Here is a 21647-nt window from a genome sequence, read left to right on the forward strand (position 1 = left end):
CACCACTGGATGGGGTCCTGCCCATCAGAATGAGAAGATCCAGCCTCAGCCACCAGAACACAGGCACCAGTTCCCTCCACCAGGAAGCCTACACAACCCACTGACCAACCTTACCCACTGGGGGTAGACACCAAAAACAACGGGAACTACAAACCTGCAGCCTGTGAAAAGGAGACCCCAAACACCGTAAGTTAAGCAAAATGAGAAGACAGAGAAACACACAGCAGATGAAGGAGCAAGGTAAAAACCCACCAGAACAAACAAATGAAGAGGAAATAGGCAGTCTACCTGAAAAAATATTCAGAGTAATGATAGTAAAGATGATCCAAAATCTTGGAAATAGAATGGAGAAAATACAAGAAAGGACTAGAAGAACTAAAGAGCAAACAAACAATGATGAACAACAAAATAAATGAAATTAAAAATTTTCTAGAAGAAATCAATAGCAGAATAACTGAGGCAGAAGAACGGATAAGTGACCTGCAAGATAAAATAGTGAAAATAACAACCACAGAGCAGAATACAGAAAAAAGAATGAAAAGAATTGAAGATAGTCTCAGAGACCTCTAGGACAACATTTATCACACCAACATTCAAATTATAGAGGTCTCAGATGAATAAGAAAAAGAGAAAGGGTCTGAGAAAATCTTTCAAGAGATTATAGTTGAAAACTTCCCTAATATGGGAAAGGAAATAGTCAAGCCCAGGAAGCACAGAGAGTCCCATACAAGATAAATGCAAGGAGAAACAGGCCAAGACACATATTAATCAAACTACCAAAAATTAAATACAAAGAGAAAATAGTAAAAGCAGCAAGGGAAAAACAACGAATAACATACAAAGGAATGTCCATAAGGTTAACAGCTGATCTTTCAGCAGAAACTCTGCAAGCCAGAAGGGAGTAGCAGGACATATTTAAAGTGATGAAAGGGAAAAACCTACAACCAAGATTATTCTACCCAGCAAGGATCTCATTCAGATTCGATGGAGAAATTAAAACCTTTATAGAAAACCAAAAGCTAAAGAATTCAGTACCACCAAACCAGCTTTACAACAAATGCTAAATGAACTTCTCTAGGCAGGAAACACAAGAGAAGGAAAAGACCTACACTAACAAACCAAAAACAATTAAGAAAATGGTAAAAGAACATACATCAATAATTACCTTAGGGGTAAACAGATTAAATGCTCCAACCAAAAGACAAAGACCGGCTGAATGGATACAAAAACAAGACCCATATATATGCTGCCTACAAGAGACCCACTTCAGACCTAGGGACACATACAGACTGCAAGTGAGGGGATAGAAAAAGATATTCCATGCAAATGGAAATCAAGAGAATGCTGGAGTAGCAATTCTCATATCAGACAAAATAGACTTTGAAATAAAGACTATTACAAAAGACAAGGAAGGACACTACATAATGGTGAAGGGATCAATACAAGAAGAAGATATAATAATTGTAAATATTTATGTAACCAACATAGGAGCACCTCAATATATAAGGCAAATGCTAACAGCCTTAAAAGGGGAAATTGACAGTAACACAATAATAGTAGGGGACCTTAACACCCCACTTTCACCAATGACAGATCATCCAAAACGAAAATAAACAAGGAAACACAAGCTTTAAATGACACATTAGGGCTTCCCTGGTGGCACAGTGGTTGAGAGTCCACCTGCCGATGCAGGGGTCACGGGTTTGTGCCCCGGTCAGGGAAGATCCCACATGCCGCAGAGCGGCAGGCCCGTGAGCCATGGCCACTGGGCCTGCGCGTCCAGAGCCTGTGCTCAACAATGGGAGAGCCCACGGCAGTGAGAGGCCCACGTACCACAAAAAAAAAAAAAAAAAAAAAAAGACACATTACACAAGATGGACTTAATTGATATTTATAGGACATTCCATCCAAAAACCACAGAACACACTTTCTTCACAAGTGCTCATGGAACATATCCAGGATAGATCATATCTTGGGTCACATATCAAGCCTTGGTAAATTTAAGAAGACTGAAATCATATCAAGTATCTTTTCCGACCACAATGCTATGAGACTAGATATCAAGTACAGGAAAAAATCTGTAAAAAATACAAACACATGGAGGCTAAACAATACACTACTTAATAACCAAGAGATCATTGAGGAAATCAAAAAATAACTAGAAATAAATGACAATGAAAACACAATGACCCAAAACCTATGGGATGCAGCAAAAGCAGTTCTAAGAGGGAACTTGATAGCAATACAAGCCTACCTCAAGAAACAAGAAACATCTCAAATAAACAACCTAACCTTACACCTAAAGCAGTTTGAGAAAGAAGAACAAAAAAACCCCAGTGTTAGTAGAAAGAAAAAAATCATAAAGATCAGAACAGAAATAAATGAAATAGAATGAAGGAACAATAGCAAAGATCAATAAAACTAAAAGCTGGTTCTTTGAGAAGATAAACGAAATTGATAAACCATTAGCCAGACTCAGCAAGAAAAAAAGGGAGAATACTCAAATCAATAGAATTAGAAATGAAAAAGGAAAAGTAACAACTGACACTGCAGAAATACAAAGGATCATGAGAGATTACTACAAGCAATTATATGCCAAAAAAATGGACAATCTGGAAGAAATGGACAAATTGTTAGAAAAGCACAACTTTCCGAGACTGAACCAGGAAGAAAGAGAAAATATGAACAGACCAATCACAAGCACTGAAACTGAGACTCTGATTAAAAATCTTCCAACAAACAAAAGCCCCGGACCAGATGGCTTCACAGGCGAATTCTATCAAAAATTTAGAGAAGAGCTAACACCTATCCTTCTGAAACTCTTCCAAAATATAGCAGAGGGAGGAACACTCCCAAACTCCTTCTAAGAGACCACCATCACCCTGATACCAAAACCAGACAAAGATGTCACAAAGAAAGAAAACTACAGGTCAATATCACTGATGAACATAGATTCAAAAATCCTCAACAAAATACTAGCAAACAGAATCTAACAGCACATTAAAAGGATCATACACCATGATCAAGTGGCGTTTATCCCAGGAATGCAAGGATTCTTCAATATACGCAAATCAATGTGATACACCACATTAACAAATTGAAGGATAAAAACCATATGAACATTTCAATAGATGCAGAAAAAGCTTTTGACAAAATTCAACACTCATTTATGATAAAAATCATCCAAAAGTAGGCATAGAGGGAACTTACCTAAACATAATAAAGGCCATATATGACAAACCCACAGCCAACATCGTTCTCAATGGTGAAAAACTAAAACCATTTCCACTAAGATCAAGAACAAGACAAGGTTGTCCACTCTCACCACTATTATTCAATATAGTTTTGAAAATTTTAGCCACAGCAATCAGAGAAGAAAAAGAAATAAAAGGAATCCAAATCAGAAAAGAAGAAGTAAAGCTGTCACTGTTTGCAGATGACATGATACTATACACAGAGATCCTAAAGATGCTACCAGAAAACTACTAGAGCTAATCAATGAATTTGGTAAAGTAGCAGGATACAAAATTGATGCACAGAAATCTCTTGCATTCCTATACACTAATGATGAAAAATCTGAAAGAGAAATTAAGGAAACACTCCCATTTACCACTTCAACAAAAGAATAAAATGCCTAGGAATAAACCTACCTAAGGTGACAAAAGACCTGTATGCAGAAAACTATAAGACACTGAAGAAAAAAATTAAAGATGATACAAACAGATGGAGAGATATACCATGTTTTTGGATTGGAAGATTCAACATCGTGAAAATGACTATACTACCCAAAGCAATCTACAGATTCAATGCAATACCTATCAAAGTACCAATGGCATTTTTCACAGAACTAGAACAAAAAATTGCATAATTTGTATGGAAACACAAAAGACCCCGAATAGCCAAAGCTATCTTGAGAATGAAAAACGAAGCTGGAGGAGTCAGGCTCCCTGACTTCAGAGTATACTACAAAGCTACAGTAAACGAGACAGTATGGTACTGGCATAAAATCAGAAATATAGATCAATGGAACAGGATAGAAAGCCCAGAGATAAACCCATGCACATATGGTCACCTTATTTTCAATAAAGAAGACAAGAATATACAATGGAGAAAAGATAGCCTCTTCAGTAAGTGGTGCTGGGAAAACTGGACAACTACATGTAAAAGAATGAAATTAGAACACTCCTTAACACCATATACAAAAATAAACTCCAAATGGATTAAAGACCTAAATGTAAGGCCAGGCACTATAAAACTCTGAGAGGAAAACAGGCAGAACACTCTATGACATAAATCACAGCAAGATCCTTTTTGACCCACCTCCTAGGCAAATGGAAATAAAAACAAAAATAAACAAATGGGACCTAATGAAACTTAAAAGCTTTTGCACAGCAAAGGAAACCATAAACAAGACCAAAAGACAACCCTCAGAATGGGAGAAAATATTTGCAAATGAAGCAACTAACAAAGGATTAATCCCCAAAATTTACAAGCAGCTCATGCAGCTCAGTATCAAAAAAACAAACAACCCAATCCAAAAATGGGCAGAAGACCTAAATAGACATTTCTCCAAAGAAGATATACAGATTGCCAACAGACACATGGAAGAATGCTCAACATCACTAATCATTAGAGAAATGCAAATCAGAACTACAGTGAGGTATCACCTCACACCAATCAGAATGGCAATCATCAAAAAATCTACAAACAATAAATGCTGGAGAGGGTGTGGAGAAAAGGGAACCCTCTTGCACTGTTGGTGGGAATGTAAATTGATACAACCACTATGGAGAACAGTATGGAGGCTCCTTAAAACACTAAAAATAGGTGCTTCCCTGGTGGCACAGTGGTTGAGAGTCCACCTGCTGATGCAGGGGACACGGGTTCGTGCTCCGTTCTGGGAAGATCCCACATGCCGTGGAGCAGCTTGGTCCATGAGCCATGGTCGCTGGGCCTGCGCGTCTGGAGCCTGCACGTCCAGAGCCTGTGCTCCGCAACGGGAGAGGCCACAACAGTGAGAGGCCCGCGTACCGCAAAAAAAAAAAAAAACACACACACACACTAAAAATAGAACTACCATACGACCCAGCAATCCCACTACTGGGCACATACCCTGAGAAAACCATAATTCAAAAAGAGTCATGTACCACAATGTTCACTGCAGCTCTATTTACAATAGCCAGGACGTGGAAGCAACCTAAGTGTCCATCGACAGATGAATGGATAAAGACGATGTGGTACATATATACAATGGAATATTACTAAGCCATAAAAAGAAACGAAATTGAGTTATCTGTAGTGAGGTGAACGGACCTAGAGTCTGTCATACAGAGTGAAGTAAGTCAGAAAGAGAAAAACAAATACCGTACGCTAACACATATATATGGAGTCTAAAAGAAAAAAAAATTGTTCTGAAGAACCTAGGGGCAGGCCAGGAATAAAGTCGCAGACATAGAGAATGGATTTGAGGACACGGGGAGGGGGAAGGGTAAGCTGGGATGAAGTGAGAGAGTGGCATGGACATATATACACTACCAAATGTAAAATAGATAGCTAGTGGGAAGCGGCCACATAGCACAGGGAGATCAGCTCAGTGCTTTGTGACCACCTAGGGGGTGGGATAGGGAAGGTGGGAGTGAGATGCAAGAGGGAGGAGATATGGGGATATATGTATATGTATAGCTGATTCACTTATAAAGCAGAAACTAACACACCATAGTAAAGCAATTATACTCCAATAAAGATATTAAAAAAAAAATTAAATAAAATAAAATACTTTCTTAGCTCCAGCACACAGTCCAAGTTCTTTTGCCTGACATGATGGATCCTTAACAACTTGGCATTTGTTCATGCTACCTCACACAAGAAAGCATTGATTGCCCTTTTCTCTGGCTAGTATCATTGCCTATGTTTACCTGAAACTGTATTATCAATCCTTGTTTACGTGTTCTGATTCCTCACTAAACTGTAAGATCAAGAGCAATGACCTTACCTGCCCTTGATCTTAGGCACTCAAAGAGCCTATCACATAATAGGTGATCATTTTATAAATGAGAATTCAGGCACTTAAGTGCTATGTAATCTGGGAGATATATCTCAGACCAATGAGCCACAAATAAAAGAATTTTCGAGCTAGAAGAAACCTTAAAGGTTATGTTTATTAAATGAACAAATCGTAGGGCCCAAGAACCTTGTGCAAACTGTTCTGTACTACCAAGCAGAATAAATCACTCCATCAAATATGACCCCCATGGTACATTATTCATGTACCCCTCTTGCAGCCCTTATCCTTTTATTCTCTTGTTAATTTTTTCTCAAGGACTAAGTGTAAAATTTATCTGTGTATCACTAACACCTGGGCACAAAGAAAGTGCTAAGTAAATATTTATGGTATGAATGTATAAATGAATGCTGAGGAGAACTGAATTTTGTATTGGTTTCTACTACTAATTCATTCAAGGATAGGGAGCAAGTCACATAATCTCTCTGAGTCCCAATTTCTTAACTTGTGTCATGGATGTTATAATCTCATCCAATTATTTCCCAAATCAATTGGAAAGATCTGTGTGAAACCAATATGGAAAACAATGCAATACTACCACAGTACAAACCATATCCCCCATGTGAAACTAGTAAGAAAATAAAGAGGACTGAGCCACAGGGAAAATTCTGAGTTGCGGAGAAAAATGTCCTTTACAACCTGGTAAACCAGTACAGGATTTTACCAAGCAGGTGTCATCCTCTCTGCCATATGGCATGAGCCCCAGGGCCCCTCCTCCTCACTAAGGAACAACAGAGCTAAGGCTTTACTGCAGTCTCCTTTATAAGACCTCTCTGACATGGTCTTTCTCAGTTCCCTGCCACAGTGAAAAAAATCCACGACAGGGACTCAGACGACCCTAGTTCTAATCTGGTTGTGCCACAATAGCAATTATGAGCCTTCAGGAAAGTCTGTTTTCCTACCTGTGAAGTGGGGATGCTAATCTCTTCACTAAGTAATTGTGAGGACTAATTATGCTAACATACATAAAGTTACTAGCACACTGCCTGGCACATATTAGCTACACGATAAATAATAGCTGTTACTCCTCCTATAAAGGCATAAAGACATTTGTGCCACAAGGCACAGCTCAGCTTTGGTTAAGGTCCCTTCTTCAATAATTTGCAGTTCAATAATGGGGAGAAACTCCCAAGGATCTTAACATTAGCAAATTCTTCCCCACCTTTTAATTGTATCTATTCCATTTGATGAAAGAATGAATCAGGGGAAAGCGATGCAGACTGGGAATCAGATACCTACTGCCATTAACCATTCTCAATTTCAGTTTTATCATCGATTATACAAGGATAATAACCCACCTCATTAAACTCCTATGAAGATTAAAAGAGGTAGTGAATAAAAAAGGACTCAGTATGCGACAAGGTAATGGACATATGAACATTCTTTATCATCGATTACAGTATAAATGACTCAGAATAAACCAATCCCCATTGCTGGAAGCATGGTTCAAAGTATTTGGATGGTGACTCAGTATTGTGTTAGAATGTATGACATCCCCACTTAAAATTCTTCAATAGCTTCTCATTACCTTTAAGATAAAGTTAAAATTCCTACATGATCTGACCTGCCTCCCCTCCCCTCCCCACCAGCCACCTCTAGTCTCTTCACACTTCACATTCCAATCATGACAAACCACTTGCAGTTCTCTGTACAAGCCTACCTCACAAACCTCCTTGTCTTGGCACATGCTAATTATTCTCTGTCGGGAATACGCTTGTCTCTTCATAATTCTTCCCCAAGATAACTAATTCAGCTCAGTCTGCACCATCAAGAAGCTTTCTTTATACACCCAATCTTTTATTCAGTAAATTGTTACTTGCCAGATGCCAGGGATCCAGTAACTGACAAGTCAAACATAGCTCCTGGCCTCATGAAGTTTTAGCATGCTGCACTGTAACTGTTTGTGCCTTCATGTCACTTACAGGATTGGGAGATTCTTAGGAGTTGGGATAATGTCTGATTCATCCCTATATTGCCACTTCTCCACACAGGACCTGGCATAGAATAGGGGCTTTGCAAATGTTTAGTAAATCAACATGAAATAACCAACTTTGCACAAGAGACAACACTGGATATAAAGAATAGCAGTATTCTAGTATATAAGTCACAGCTTAATAGCCATTAAGACCCTTTCGGATACATCAGCATCTCATCTTATAATCTGCCTTGGAAAACAGAATTTGTAAGTTATGAAGGGCAGAGGGACCTTTGAGGTCACCAATGACTCCTATCACATTCCTTCAAGTGATAGGGCATTCACTACAACTTCAGAGGACAGAATGAATGACCTTAAATTAATAGGATCTGCTCCCTTCAACAATTTGCCCTAATCCTGGTTTTGTAGACCCAACCAACCCAAAAGAAAGAATTCTCCTCTAAATTCAGCTATTTGAAGACATCTCTAAGTAAAGTGTATCATTCTCATTTATTGATGAAAAAACTGAAGCTCAGAAAGGCAAACTGGCTTTCCTAAGGGTCAAAGTGAAAACTGAAAATTGAGCCTAGCAGCCAGTTCTTCTGGTTCCAGGGTTAGGATTTCTAGAGCATTCATAAATTAAAGCTGGAAGGGATGCTTATTGTTTATTAAGTCCAAGTCCTTTATTCTGAGGCCCAGGGTGGGAAAGTGACCAAGATGAGTACCCCCCAGCCCAGGCTCTGCATCTACCACACTTGACTTGATCCCTAAAAAATCATACCTGCCCACATCAGAATAGAGGAAATAAAGGCTTACCAAAGTGTTAGAAGAATTATAATCCTCAGCTGATTTATCTGCAAAAGGAAAAAGACAAGGGACTCAGTCAGTAAACAATTACAGTTAATCCTTTCTTGAGACCTAAGGAAGCCTATTCACTAAAGCACTTGCCAAGCTCAGAATAATAACAGTGTTACTGGTACTACAGGCCCAACACCATTTTAAACACGTTATACACATTACCTCCTCTAATCCTCACTACAGCTCTCAGTACTATTAGTATGTCCACCTTCACAGATTTGGAAACTGATGTTCAGAGAAGAGAAGTAATTTGTCCACAAATTACTTAACACAAAGGTTATTAGGAGTCAAGATTTGAATCCTGGTCTAATTCTAAATACTAGGTTAGAACTATATCCACATCATCAGGCCTCAATGCTCAAGGAAATTTCCTGCATTCTAAGAGAAAGGGAAAGAACTCCTGGCTGGCATCACCCTGAGCCATCTATAACAAATCATGACCAGCATGTGGCTTTAGCTTTTAGAAAGGATCCTTCTACATCCATGTCTATTCCCCACAAGGAGAGAAAGACTAAGCCTTAGGAAAAGAGATGCATTAGTCATGTCAAGTATAATTAAAGGCAGGGTCTTATTTCTAAGAATAGGTCCAAGCTCCTTCAATCAGATAATCACCATATTTTATTAATTCCGAGACATGTATTTTTTCACATTAACATCTCAGAAAGAGATGTGTCCTACAATCAAAAGTATTTCATGGTTTAATTGGCAGCTTCTTTTTCTTTAGGGGCATGTAAAATAACAATGCACCTTACAATCAATGATATCTTAGACTTGATAAACTATGAAACAGACCCAATGGAAATCTTAGCAAGAAAATAAGTTTAAAGACCAAGTATTGTGTTTGGATTTATTCTTTAATTCCTAAAAGTCCAAGAAGAAATTGATTTCACCAGTTCACCACCAATGGGAATTAAGGAGAAGAAATATTATATCAAATCCTACATCTTCCTCACCAAGAAACAAGCCCAGAGAATGTCCAAGATCTCAATTCCATCATACATGAAAAGTATCAGGTATAGCTTCTTTGGTCCTATGACAAATTATGAACCCATAAACTGTGACAATATGTTCTTAAAACAAACCCTGAATAGCCAGCTGTACTCTGGATAAATCAATTCAGGATATAGCTTAAACATAATGCACTTGTTTTTCTTGTCCAAAAGCACATTCTATACCAAGTGCAATACTGTTCCTTCCTTGCACCACCCCTAACCTTATGTACTGCTAGTATTTTTGAGGACTGGGTATTCTGGTAATAAATATATCTCCACCATATAAAAAATAAGTATGTTTGCTCCTTTAAAATGGGATGTACAATTTCTGTATATAAAAATCAAATTCCATAGCACAGAATGACAGAGCAGAAAGTACTTGCAATCCCTTCATTTTACAAATAAATAAACTAGGGTTCAGAGGAAAAGAAACTGGTTCAAGGTTACATAAATCAGTCGCAAAGTAGGGCTAAAACCCAGAACCTGGCATTGTCAATCTAGTCTAGGCTTTGCTTATCACATTAGCTACTAGTTGGTACAGAAAATAAAGTGATGAAAAGACAGGAAACTTAACAAAAAATTGGCACGGAGGATTGTGCTTGGGCTTTTAGACAGCAAAGGATTTAAAGGCCCAAGTTGAAAACACACTTCCAACACTGGTATATCACTCAACTGATATGTTGAGGTTCTGTGAATAAGTCACTTAATTTCCCTGAGCCTAATTAATTTCCCTGAGTCTGCAAAATGGGGATAATGCCCTTGCGTTTCCAATCTCCCAAGGCCGTCATGAGAATCAAATGAGATGGTTTATGTGCAAGCATATACAAATTGAAGTAGTGTTATCATAATTAATAGTATGAGAAGAAAGGAAATAGGAAAATGAGAGATAGGACATTAAAAATAACTGTGCCAGGGCTTCCCTGGTGGCGCAGTGGTTGAGAGTCCGCCTGCCGATGCAGGGGACGCGGGTCTGTGCCCCGGTCCAGGAAGATCCCACATGCCTTGGAGCGGCTGGGCCCGTGTGTCATGGCCACTGACTGAGCCTGCGTGTCCGGAGCCTGTGCTCCGCAACGGGAGAGGCCACAACAGTGAGAGGCCCGCGTACCGCAAAAAAAAAAAAAAGTAAAAAAATAACTGTGCCATAAACAACAAGGTCCTGCGTATAATACAGATAACTATAATCAGTATCCTATGAAAAACCATAATGGAAAAGAATATTTTAAAAAAGAATGTATTTATAACCGAATCACTTTGCTGTACAGCATTAATTAACACAACATTGTAAATCAACTATACTGCAATTTAAAAAAATTTTTTTTAAAAAGTGCCAAATATACAGTTTTGCTTGGAATTGCCTTGGTCTTCAACTTACAGAAAACAAAAAATCCTTCACGTGTGTGTGCATGTGCACACACACACACACACACATATTTGCACAAATTTATACACACAGAAGTAGCTGTATGGACACATATCTATACATTCTATACATATACACTCAATGTTATTCATTTATGCATGCATGGAGGAACATATATACAATTACCTGAATGTGTATATCTATACCCATATTTACTCATAAATACTTAAGTGGACTTTAATTCCAAACATATGCAAACCCACAGAGCTATGCTTCCATATACATAAATAGTATTTGTACACATCTACACACATATACATAAAAACAGATTCTTCGAAAGACTTTGCTGCTGAAGCTTTCAAAGCCAGCTTCTAATCTGAAGTCTCCAGGACAAACTCTTGAAAACACAAGCCGTAATCTAGAATACTTTCCTACCCATCACCCCTCAACCCCAATACTGCCTTGGAATGACCCAGTCCCTCAATGGAAGAAGTGATACAGACCCAGCGGGGCCAGATATCAGGAAGGAAACATGCTAGGAACATGTATGACACTCTACTGGGCACCACTATGCAGCATGAGCAAAGCTGCAGTCTGTCATCCTCACCATCTGTGCCTACTGCTGCAAGCCAGATATTTGCTGGGGAAAGCATCCTTCAAAATTAGCTAGTTTCATCCCGACTCTCACCTTCCCCAACAATACTGCCCTTTGAAAGAGACAGCATGAACACCAGAAAAAGCACCGGACTCAGAGTTAAGACCAGTGGTTAAGAGATCACTAATTTAGCCACATTAGAAAGGCATTTTGGGCTCTAATGTTTGCAAAACAAGGGGAAACTGGAAGTGGTATATACTAAAGATACTTCTTGCCCTAACATTCTAAGATGCTATATACAAGGCAAGTTTCCAGAAATGTAGGCCTTCCTATGACTTGCCTAAGAAAAGAAAAATCTCTCTGCTATGGAAGGAGGTGCTCCAAATAGAGTTACTAGAAGCAAGTGGTAAACTGAAAAGGTACTGGTCTAGGAGTTAGGAGACCTGGATTCTAATCCCAATTCTACAATCAAAAACATTCTGAAAAACACAGTCCCTTATACATATAGAGAGAGTACATCTAAAGAACATTTATTATTACTGGCCAGTTTTTCATTGGACTGATAAAAATCAGTTCCTTGAGGAAGAAATTGGGCTTGCCTACTTAACTGGGTTATCACATAACCTACTGATATTGAAAACGATGATAATGATGGCTACATTTTCATGGTGCCATTTTGCAACCTATAAAGAACTTTCGTATCAATGAGCTCATTTATCCTCATTACAACCTCTTGAGATAGGAATTATTATTCTCATTTTGAAGCTCAAACAAATGAACTGACTACTAGAACATAGTATCAGAATCTAGATCTTCTAGCACAAAGTCTATGTTCTTAACACGTAATATCACAGTACTTTTTCAAAACATGCAGTTTCAGAGTAAAGACTCAAGTTTGATGCAAAAACCCATCATCTTGGCTCTCAAATTCCAAAATTCCATCTTAGTGAACGTGCCATCTCCACTCTTTCCGATACGTTCTTCCTCCACCCCACACCAATAGGCATCTACTAAGATGAAAACCTCTTTTTTCCTAGACTGCCCTGGACACAATCCCCATACCTGTAAAGCTCATGTACTTCTGGCTGTTGGAGGTCTTCTTCGAGTTATAAAATTCTAATACATCCAGGACAGCCTGCGGGTTTTTCTTCTGCTCCGACTTGGTGATATTTGATGTCTGAAGCAAGCGGGCCCACTGCTCTGGCATCCCCTATAAGAGAGACAGGCAAGGCTGTCAGCAAGGCATAATCACAGGGGACCCTGAATGAAATTCAGAACTAACTCTGATAACTGATGGCAGCTAAAGATGGCTTTAGTCATTCCTTTCTCTCTCTGCCCTCAGAGTTCCACACTGGTCTCTCTTATAACACATCTCTTACTATATCTGTCATTTCTTGTGGTATTTGCCCCTTCACCAGGCTATTCCTCCTTTACAGCAGGAATCATATCTGATTTGTCTCTGGATCATCAGTGCCCAGCACAGAGCCTGATGCCAAGGGGCCACTTAACCGAGGTCTATTTAAGGAACAGAGATTCAAAGGCTTCTCTAGTACAATTCTGGAGGGGAGGAACGTGTCCCTCTCATTACTATAAGAAGATAGGAATGAGGGTCTCGGGCAAAGATAGAGGCATCAGGAAGTCTGGAAAGGATTAAATCTAACAGTGCATAGCCAGAACTCTGAAAGACCAAATGTCTTTCTGTGACCCAGGACTTACTGTAAACTCGCCTGTGACAGCATCAAAACCAACGTGAATCGTGTGCTCAAAATCTGAAGGAAGAGAAATCTCTGGCCGTTCCTTCTCCTTCTTTTTATTTGCTGTAAGACAAACAGGAAAAAGGATATAAAAACAAGGACATTACAACATTTTTAGGCTTATTTAGCTCTTTGTTGAGCTCTAAGCTCCTTTAGAGGCCAAGGACTGTGATACAAATGAGTCAGTTTACCCAGAGCAAGTCACTTCCTTTTTTCTGAACCCTGGTTTCCCCATCTGCAAAATGAGAAGACTCAAGTAGATGGTCTCTAAAGAGCCTTCCAACCCAGACATCCTACATTCTATGAGCTTATATAACCTGCTTCTGCTTGCTTGATCCTTGATTATGGACCACTTTAAGGTTCTCTACATTACAGAATTTTAGATTTGGAAATTGTTTTAATTAAATGAATAGCTAATATTTTATCATGTGCAATGATTCAAGTTCCTTCTTTTTTCTATTATAGTTGATTTACAATATTATATTAGTTTCAGGTGAACAACACTGTAATTCAATATTTGTATAGATTATACTCCATTTAAAGTTGTTATAAAGTATTGGCTATATGCCCTGTGCTGTAAAGTATATCCTCGTATCTTATGAATTAATTCAAGTTCTTTATTAATATTCACTGTAGCCTCACAACAACCCTGTAGTTAGGTACTGTCATCCTTATTCTGCAGATAAAGAAACTGAAGCACAGAGACTAAGTTATTTGCCCAAGATCAACTGGATAGTAACTGGCAGCAGTCAGACCCAAATCCAGGCTGTCCAGCCCAGGCCCTGAGCACTAAACCACTCTACTATGCTGCTTCCCTAGGCTACAAACTTAAAGAATCACTAAGTCTGAATATTTGTAATCATCAAGGGTGTTGCATACAGTAGGTGGTCACTAAAGTTCTGCTGATCTGGCATAAAAAGCTTCAATATTTAAAGAGTTGTCATGCCCTTGTCGTACCCTTGTATTCCACCAAGATTCATATGTTCTTAACTCCCAGTACCTCAGAATGTGACTTTATTTGGAAACAGAGCCATTGTAGATATAATTATTTAAAATATGATTAGGTCAAACTGAAGTAGGTTCAGCCCCCTAATCCAGTCAATGTCCTTATAAAAAGGGGATATTTGAAGACAAACGTACACAAGGAGAACACCTTATGAAGATAAAGACAGAGATCAGAGCAATGCTTCTTCAAGCCCAACAAATCACCAGAAGCTAGGGGAGAGGAATGGAACAGATTTTTCCTCACAGGTATCAGAAGGAACCAACCCTACAAACATCTTGATCTTGGACTTCTAGCCTCCAAAACTGAAACAATAAATTTCTGTTATTTAAGACCCCTAGTTTGTGGTAATTTGTTGCAGCAGCTCTGGCAAACTAATATAATCCTTTTCTAACTCAAAAGACTTTCTGGCCTTGGTATTAGCTAGACCTAGTCCACTGGAGCCTCAAAACAACTGTGTGACAAGCAGGGTAGTGATTTTGGTGCCCATATGACAGAAGAAGCCAGAGGTTCCAGGAAGTTAAGTAGCCTGCCCAATGTTACAGAGCAAGTTAGAAGCAGATCTGGGGCCAGGACTGAGGTCTTCGGCCTCCCAACCCCAAGGCCTTTGTATTCTCTTACACTACTATATATAAAATAGATAACTAATAAGGACCTACTGTACAGCACAGGGAACTCTACTCAATACTCTGTAATGGCATATATTACACTATATAATAGTAATATATATTATTACTATGCTTTCAGAAAAGAATCTAAAAAAGAATGGATATATGTGTATGTATACCAGATTCACTTTGCTGTACACCTGAAACTAACAAAACATTGTAAGTCAACTATACCCCAATAAAAATTTTAAAAATAAAAGCTATAATTTCATACACAAGAAAACCCTCAACAATAAGAAAACGCAATTAATGAAATACGCAAAAGACCTGAAGAGACACGTCACCAAAGAAGATATAGATAGAAAAGATACTCAATATTGTATTTCATTAGGGAACTGCAATTAAAACAACAATGAAAAACCACTACACACCTATTAGAATGGCCAAAATCCAAAACTGACAACACCAAATACTAACAAGAATATGGGGCAACAAGAATTTTCATTCATTAGTAGTGGGAATGCAAAATGGTACAGTCACTAAGACACGTTGGCAGTTTCTCACAAAATTAAACATACTCTTACCATACAATCCAGCCTTCGTGCTCGTTATTTACCCAAAGGAGCTGATAACTTGTTCACACAAAAACTTTCACGTGGATGTTTGCAGCAGCTCTATTCATAATTACCAAAACTTGGAAGCAACCAAGGTGTCCTTCCATAGGTGAATGGATAAGTAAACTGTGATACATCCAGAAAATGGAATATTATTCAGCACTAAGAAGAAATGAGCTATCAAGCCATGAAAAGATAATGAGGAACCTTAAATACATATTACTAGGTGAAAGAAACCAGTCTGAAAAGACTATATACCCTATGCTTCCAACTACCTGACATTCTGGAAAAGGTAAAACTATGGAGACAGTATTAAGGGTCAGTGGTTGCCACAGATTTGAGGGGAAGGAGGGGTGAATTACCAGAGCACAGAGGAATTTTAGGGTGGTGAAACTATTCTATATGATACTATAATGGTGGATATTTGTCTTTATATACATACACTTGTTCAACTCATAGATGTACAACACCAAGAGTGAACTCTAACGTAAAATACAGACTTAAGGTGAAAATGATGTGTTGATGTAGGTTCATCTATTGTAATGTACCACCCCGGTATAGGATATTGGTAGTGAGGTAAGTTGTACATATGTGTGGGCAGGAGGTTTATAGGAAATCTTTGTACTTTCCACTCAATATTGCTGTGAACCTAAAACTGCCCTAAAAAATAAACTCTTTTTTTTAAAGACTTTGAGAACTCTGCTCTACAGACTTACATCTTCTTTATCTCCCACTACAGGCATACCTCGTTTTACTGTACTTGGAGTTACTGCACTTCACAGATATTATACCTTTTACAAATTGACGATTTGTGGCAATCTTGCATTGTCAGATGATGGTTAGCATATTTTAGCAATAAATTTTTTTTTTTTTTTTTGCGGTACGTGGCCCTCTCACTGTCGTGGCCTCTCCCATTGCGGAGCACAGTCTCCAGACGTGCAGGCTCAGTGGCCATGGCTCACGGGCCCAGCCGCTCCACGGCATGTAGGATCTTCCCCGACCGGATCACGAACCCGTGTCCCCTGCGTCGGCAGGCAGACTCTCAACCACTGCGCCATCAGGGAAGCCCGCAATAAAATATTTTTTAATTAAGGTATGTACATTGTTTATTTAAACATAAATGTACACTTAATAGACTACAGTATAGTGTAAACATAAGTTCTATATGCATTTGGGAACCAAAAAAATTCATGTGACTCTTTTTATTGTGATGCTCACTTTATTGTGGTAGTGAGCATCACAATAAAACTGGAACTAAACCCACAGTATCTCCAAGGCATGCCTGTACTTATGTTTCACACATTCTACACCACTGAACCAGTGATGGTTCACCAAACGTAATGGGCTCTTTCACACCTCTTCCTATTGTCTCAGGTTACTCCCTTTGCCTGTGAATCCTGCCTTTCCCTTTCCCTTCCCTTGCCACCTCACCACACAAACCCTTTTATTTACCCTTGTCAGGTCTCAGCTTAAAGGTCATCTCTTCTGTGAAGTCTTCCCTGATCTCTAGGTTGGGGAGTTCTTCACCCTCCCCTCTGTTCCCACAGCACCATTATAGTAATTGCCTATTTTAAGGGTCCATTTTTCCAACCAGACTAAATTCTAAGTTCAGGGGCCATGTCTAATTTATCACGAATCCCCAACAGCTAGCAAAAGCCAGGCATAAAATAGGTGCTCAGACACAGAGTGAAGAAAGGAACAATCAGACACCTAACTCAACTTGACAAGGAGTCTAAGGAATCTGCCTAAGACATGCAAATTCTCTCCAGGGCAGGAATAAATGTTCCATTTTTATCAGCTCTGACATGATTTTCACAATCCCGTTTTAAAATCCTGCTCTGTGGTAGCTCAGCACACTGGCCAAAAGATATTCTGAGGTCCTAATGCCTCCACAGACCCAATATAACCCTGATGAAAGGCAGCAAAATGCAGGGGGCGGCGGCGGTGGGGGGGCACACAAGAAGGTCTAGAATCCAGGCCAATTTTGCCTCTACCACACCATACAGTCCAGGTGCTCAGCTTTCTCATCTGAACAATGGGGAGAATGAACTAGATGATCTTAAGTGCCCTTTCAGCTCCTACACTCCAAATGTCTTTGAAAACAGAAAGATCAGCACTCTCAAAGCCCTGTATCTACATTTCTTCCAGACACAGCATCCCACAGTTTTAATAGGTACTTCATATACATCATCTCATATAATCACCACAATCCTGAGAGTCAACTTTACCTGGAGATTAGGAAATTGAAGCATGGACCTGCCTACAGTTCTTGAAGTAATTCAAATTCAAAAAGTGTGGCGTCAAGAGCCAAGGCCCTTTACATTCTACTACTTTACCTCCCCTAAAGAATTTCAAGTTGAATCAAGAAAACATACTTTGTTATAATGAGAAGAAATGACATTAAATAAGAACTTACCATGTATAAGATACTATAACCATAAAATATTTTCCTTAATTCTTATAATCCTATGGGATACATTATTACTACTGTCATTTTACAGATGAGGAAACTAAAAAGCAGTTAAATAATTTGCTCAAGCTCATACAGCTAGTAAGAGCTGGGATTTGAACCCAGGTCTGATTCCAAAGGTTCTTTCCTTAGTATCTTAGTGAGAACCATTTGCCTACATGCCAATTGCTAGGGTTTAAGCTATTTTTATGCTTGGCAATTTCCCTTCCAGAAGCAGCTGCTTTGAGAAAGGGAACGGTTTATTACGGTTCATAAATGGTTCATTTATGACATAAGTCCATCTGTCTTACTCATAGCTAGAATGCATGGGACATGTCGCAGGGCTTTGGAATTGCTTTCTGTTCCTAAATTTCCTCTGATCTAGTCAATTAAAAGATTGTAGAGAAGAACACTTATGTTATTTTTATGCTTTACTTAGATTATTTTTATGTTTTACTTAGATTTTTGTTTTATAGTTATATAACTTGTATTTTATATATTATTTCTATGATATGCTATTAATATGCCATATAATATACCATCACAGGCATGGAATGTCAAATACAAAACAAACTTCGGTAATGGAAACACAGAAAGACAGTGGCTCAGAGGATGAATAGCCTATAGAAAAGAGCCCCAGGGAAGTGAAATCACTTAACACATGAACACATAAAGAGTATCTGACATTTGTAGTTTTAAGAGGCTTACCTTTTTGGCCTCAGTTTCAAATAGAGTATCTGTTCCAGAGGTCCAGGCCCACGTCCAGAGCTTAGAATCCTGCTTCTGACATTACAGAGAACTCTTGAGAGCTCCTTAGGAAACCTCTCCTTGGGTCTGTTTAGCCTCAGTGCACAAATTCTTTAATCTGGCCTAATAGCCCTATCTAAACCAACAGGAAATACAGGCTATATGTAGGAAGAGAAAGGTATTTTACCCCAGGACCATTCTTTAATTCTATCTTGGAGGAATCCCATTAAGAGTTGTTCTTTTGTAAATCTCATAACAACTCTTAAGTGTTAATCACAGATTCCAAAAGAAAACCATGACTGCAAGCAATAATAGCCACAAAATTACTTCCAACTCTTAATAAAGCTGCAGTTTGCATAACCTTTTTCACATCTTTAGTCTTATAAATCCATTCAGCAACTCTCTGAGATAAATATTATTATGTACCCATACTACGGGTAAGATAAGTGAGGTGAAGGAAGGTAGAGCAACTTACCAAAGGTCCCAAAATTAGGGATGGTCAATGGTGATAACCTCCAGTGCCTGAACTCCAATATAGCTGCTTCTACATACACTATGCCTTCTGCAGACTAAGTGAATATGAACGGATGTCATTAAATGCAAATTTGTTTTAAAATAAGTTAAAAGAACTAACCAAATCAGTTCTACTAAAGGCATTAGTCTGAACATCTCTAGGATGGGAGCCTTCAAACAGTACATGGTGTCTGAGGACTTAGAAGAATTAAAGAGCACAGTCCAGAAGTCAAGAGACAATTGTTCAAATGCAGACTCCATGCACGCAACCATGTAGCATATGACCTTGACCATGTAGCAAGTCCTTGACTCTCTGAGCACAAGAGTATCAGGGTTGTATAGTGGAAAGGTCCCTGGAATCATAGAAAAAAGCTATAATTGCAGATCAGCCACTCCTAACCAGATGACCTTGGGCAAGTTACTCAAACTGAACTACCTCAGTTTACTGTCTACAAAGTGAAATATTTATCTCCCTGAAAAATTGGCACATTTCACAAACATCAAAGTTCCTAATATAATATGTGGTAACTAACAGGCATTCAATAAATAGTAGCTCGGTTACTGCTGTTACTTTTTATGGTTATTACTACTGTGTTAGTACTATTTGTTATTACTATTTTTATTACTATCGTTCTTATTATTTTAAGGATTAACGAAGATAAAATGTACGTGCTGTGTAGAAGCTAGAGAGCTTTACAAACATGAGTTATCATTAATAAAAGAAAGTGTCAGAGTAAGATTTACCAACCCACTCATTAAGACAGTTTAGAAACTGTGGCTAAGGAAAAAGAAGAACGCATCATCTGATTTCATGAAACTAGAGATCACAGACTTGAGGAAATAAAGTGAAAAAAGAAGACTGCAAAACCATCCATCTTAATATTAACCCTATCTTTGGCCAAGTCCATTTGGCTTTCTGGTAGCATGGGAAATGAGGCTGACATTACAAAATCCCAGGTTGCAGTACAGCCATCCAAGTTTCAGCACAAATCATTGACCTTATTTTTTTTTTTTAAAGATATATTTTTAAGAAGCCCTTCTCATTGGTTCAGATGACCTAATCTAAGCTTAAGGCAGTAAAACACTCCAAACTTGGAGAGATAAACACTGACGTAGTCCAGTTTTAAAATTAACTTTGCTAAACTCTTCCCAAGCTTGGAGAATTCCACTTCGGTTGTGAAAATGCAGCCAGGAAAAGATTCCAAACTAAATGCTACAGAACTTCTTAGAATAAACCAAAGGCTCCAGATCCTAACCACAGGAACCAGGCTTTCCCACATGGAATTCTGCAACTCAGCGCCACCTATCACAGGCCCTCAATTACAGCTTCTTGCAACCATTTATGCATCCCCCCAGGCACACACTGAAGCCACGCTGGAGGTCAGCATTAGGTAATGCCCATAGACATTCTACCCATTGCCAGCTCAAATCTCAACCACTAACGCAGCCCACAGAGAGCTCTTCTTTCTCATCCCCCAAATCCCTTTACACCCCAAAACTACCCCTCTGGAAATTCTGGCTCCAAAAGTCTGGGTAGGATCTGGGCAACTGTATTTCAGAAAAGCACCATGAGTGAGTCGGCTGTGTAATCTGGGTTGGGAACAACTAACAGAGATAGTATGTTGTGATGTAATAGATACTTTTGGAAGACTTAGTTCCATACTCATCCCTGCCACTTTCCAACTGTAAGACGTTGATCGATTTACTTTTCTCTAAGCCTCAGCCTCCCCAACTGAAAATGAGTTGTTACAGATATCAGATCAAACAAGAAATGAGGTTTCCCTTAAAAGAAAAAAATAAAAAAATTTCATATTTGTATAGTGTTTTAGAGTTTAGAACATGCTTTTACATCCACTACGTCAAATGACAAAAGCCTACTCATGATATGGGATGGATGGGAATTATAATCATTCCCCACTTTACAGTTAAGGATACAGGGATTAAAATAAATAGGTAAAAGGGCAAAAAATCACAGAGTTAATAAATGTTAGAGGTAGGACTCAATCCAGACTAAGTCCAGTTCTAGCCCATTTCTCTGTATAGCTGGTATAAATTCTCAAATACTTCATGAAGGGCATACCACTTCAAAGACTGCCAACACTGCGGTGCATCCTTCTAGGACTAAGTTAAGCACGAAGCGGCAGGTCAACAAATCCTTATTGGTTGAATGATAAAATC

General features: G+C 38.7%; 1 protein-coding gene across 5 annotated transcripts in view; it reads right to left on the bottom strand.

Annotated features, from left to right (window-relative positions):
• Positions 1-21647, bottom strand: part of PAK1 (p21 (RAC1) activated kinase 1) — a 164425-nt gene that overhangs the window by 42320 nt on the left and 100458 nt on the right. For all 5 annotated transcript variants that reach the window (XM_060160104.1, XM_060160106.1, XM_060160107.1 and 2 more), the window contains 3 exons: positions 13498-13598; positions 12844-12991; positions 8793-8830 (listed from right to left, as the gene is read on the bottom strand). In XM_060160104.1, the coding sequence (XP_060016087.1) occupies positions 8793-8830; positions 12844-12991; positions 13498-13598 (287 nt within the window). The remainder of the gene's footprint in view (positions 1-8792; positions 8831-12843; positions 12992-13497; positions 13599-21647) is intronic.

The sequence above is a fragment of the Lagenorhynchus albirostris genome, chromosome 9 (genome assembly GCF_949774975.1).
Source record: "Lagenorhynchus albirostris chromosome 9, mLagAlb1.1, whole genome shotgun sequence".
NCBI classification, from domain to species: domain Eukaryota; kingdom Metazoa; phylum Chordata; class Mammalia; order Artiodactyla; family Delphinidae; genus Lagenorhynchus; species Lagenorhynchus albirostris.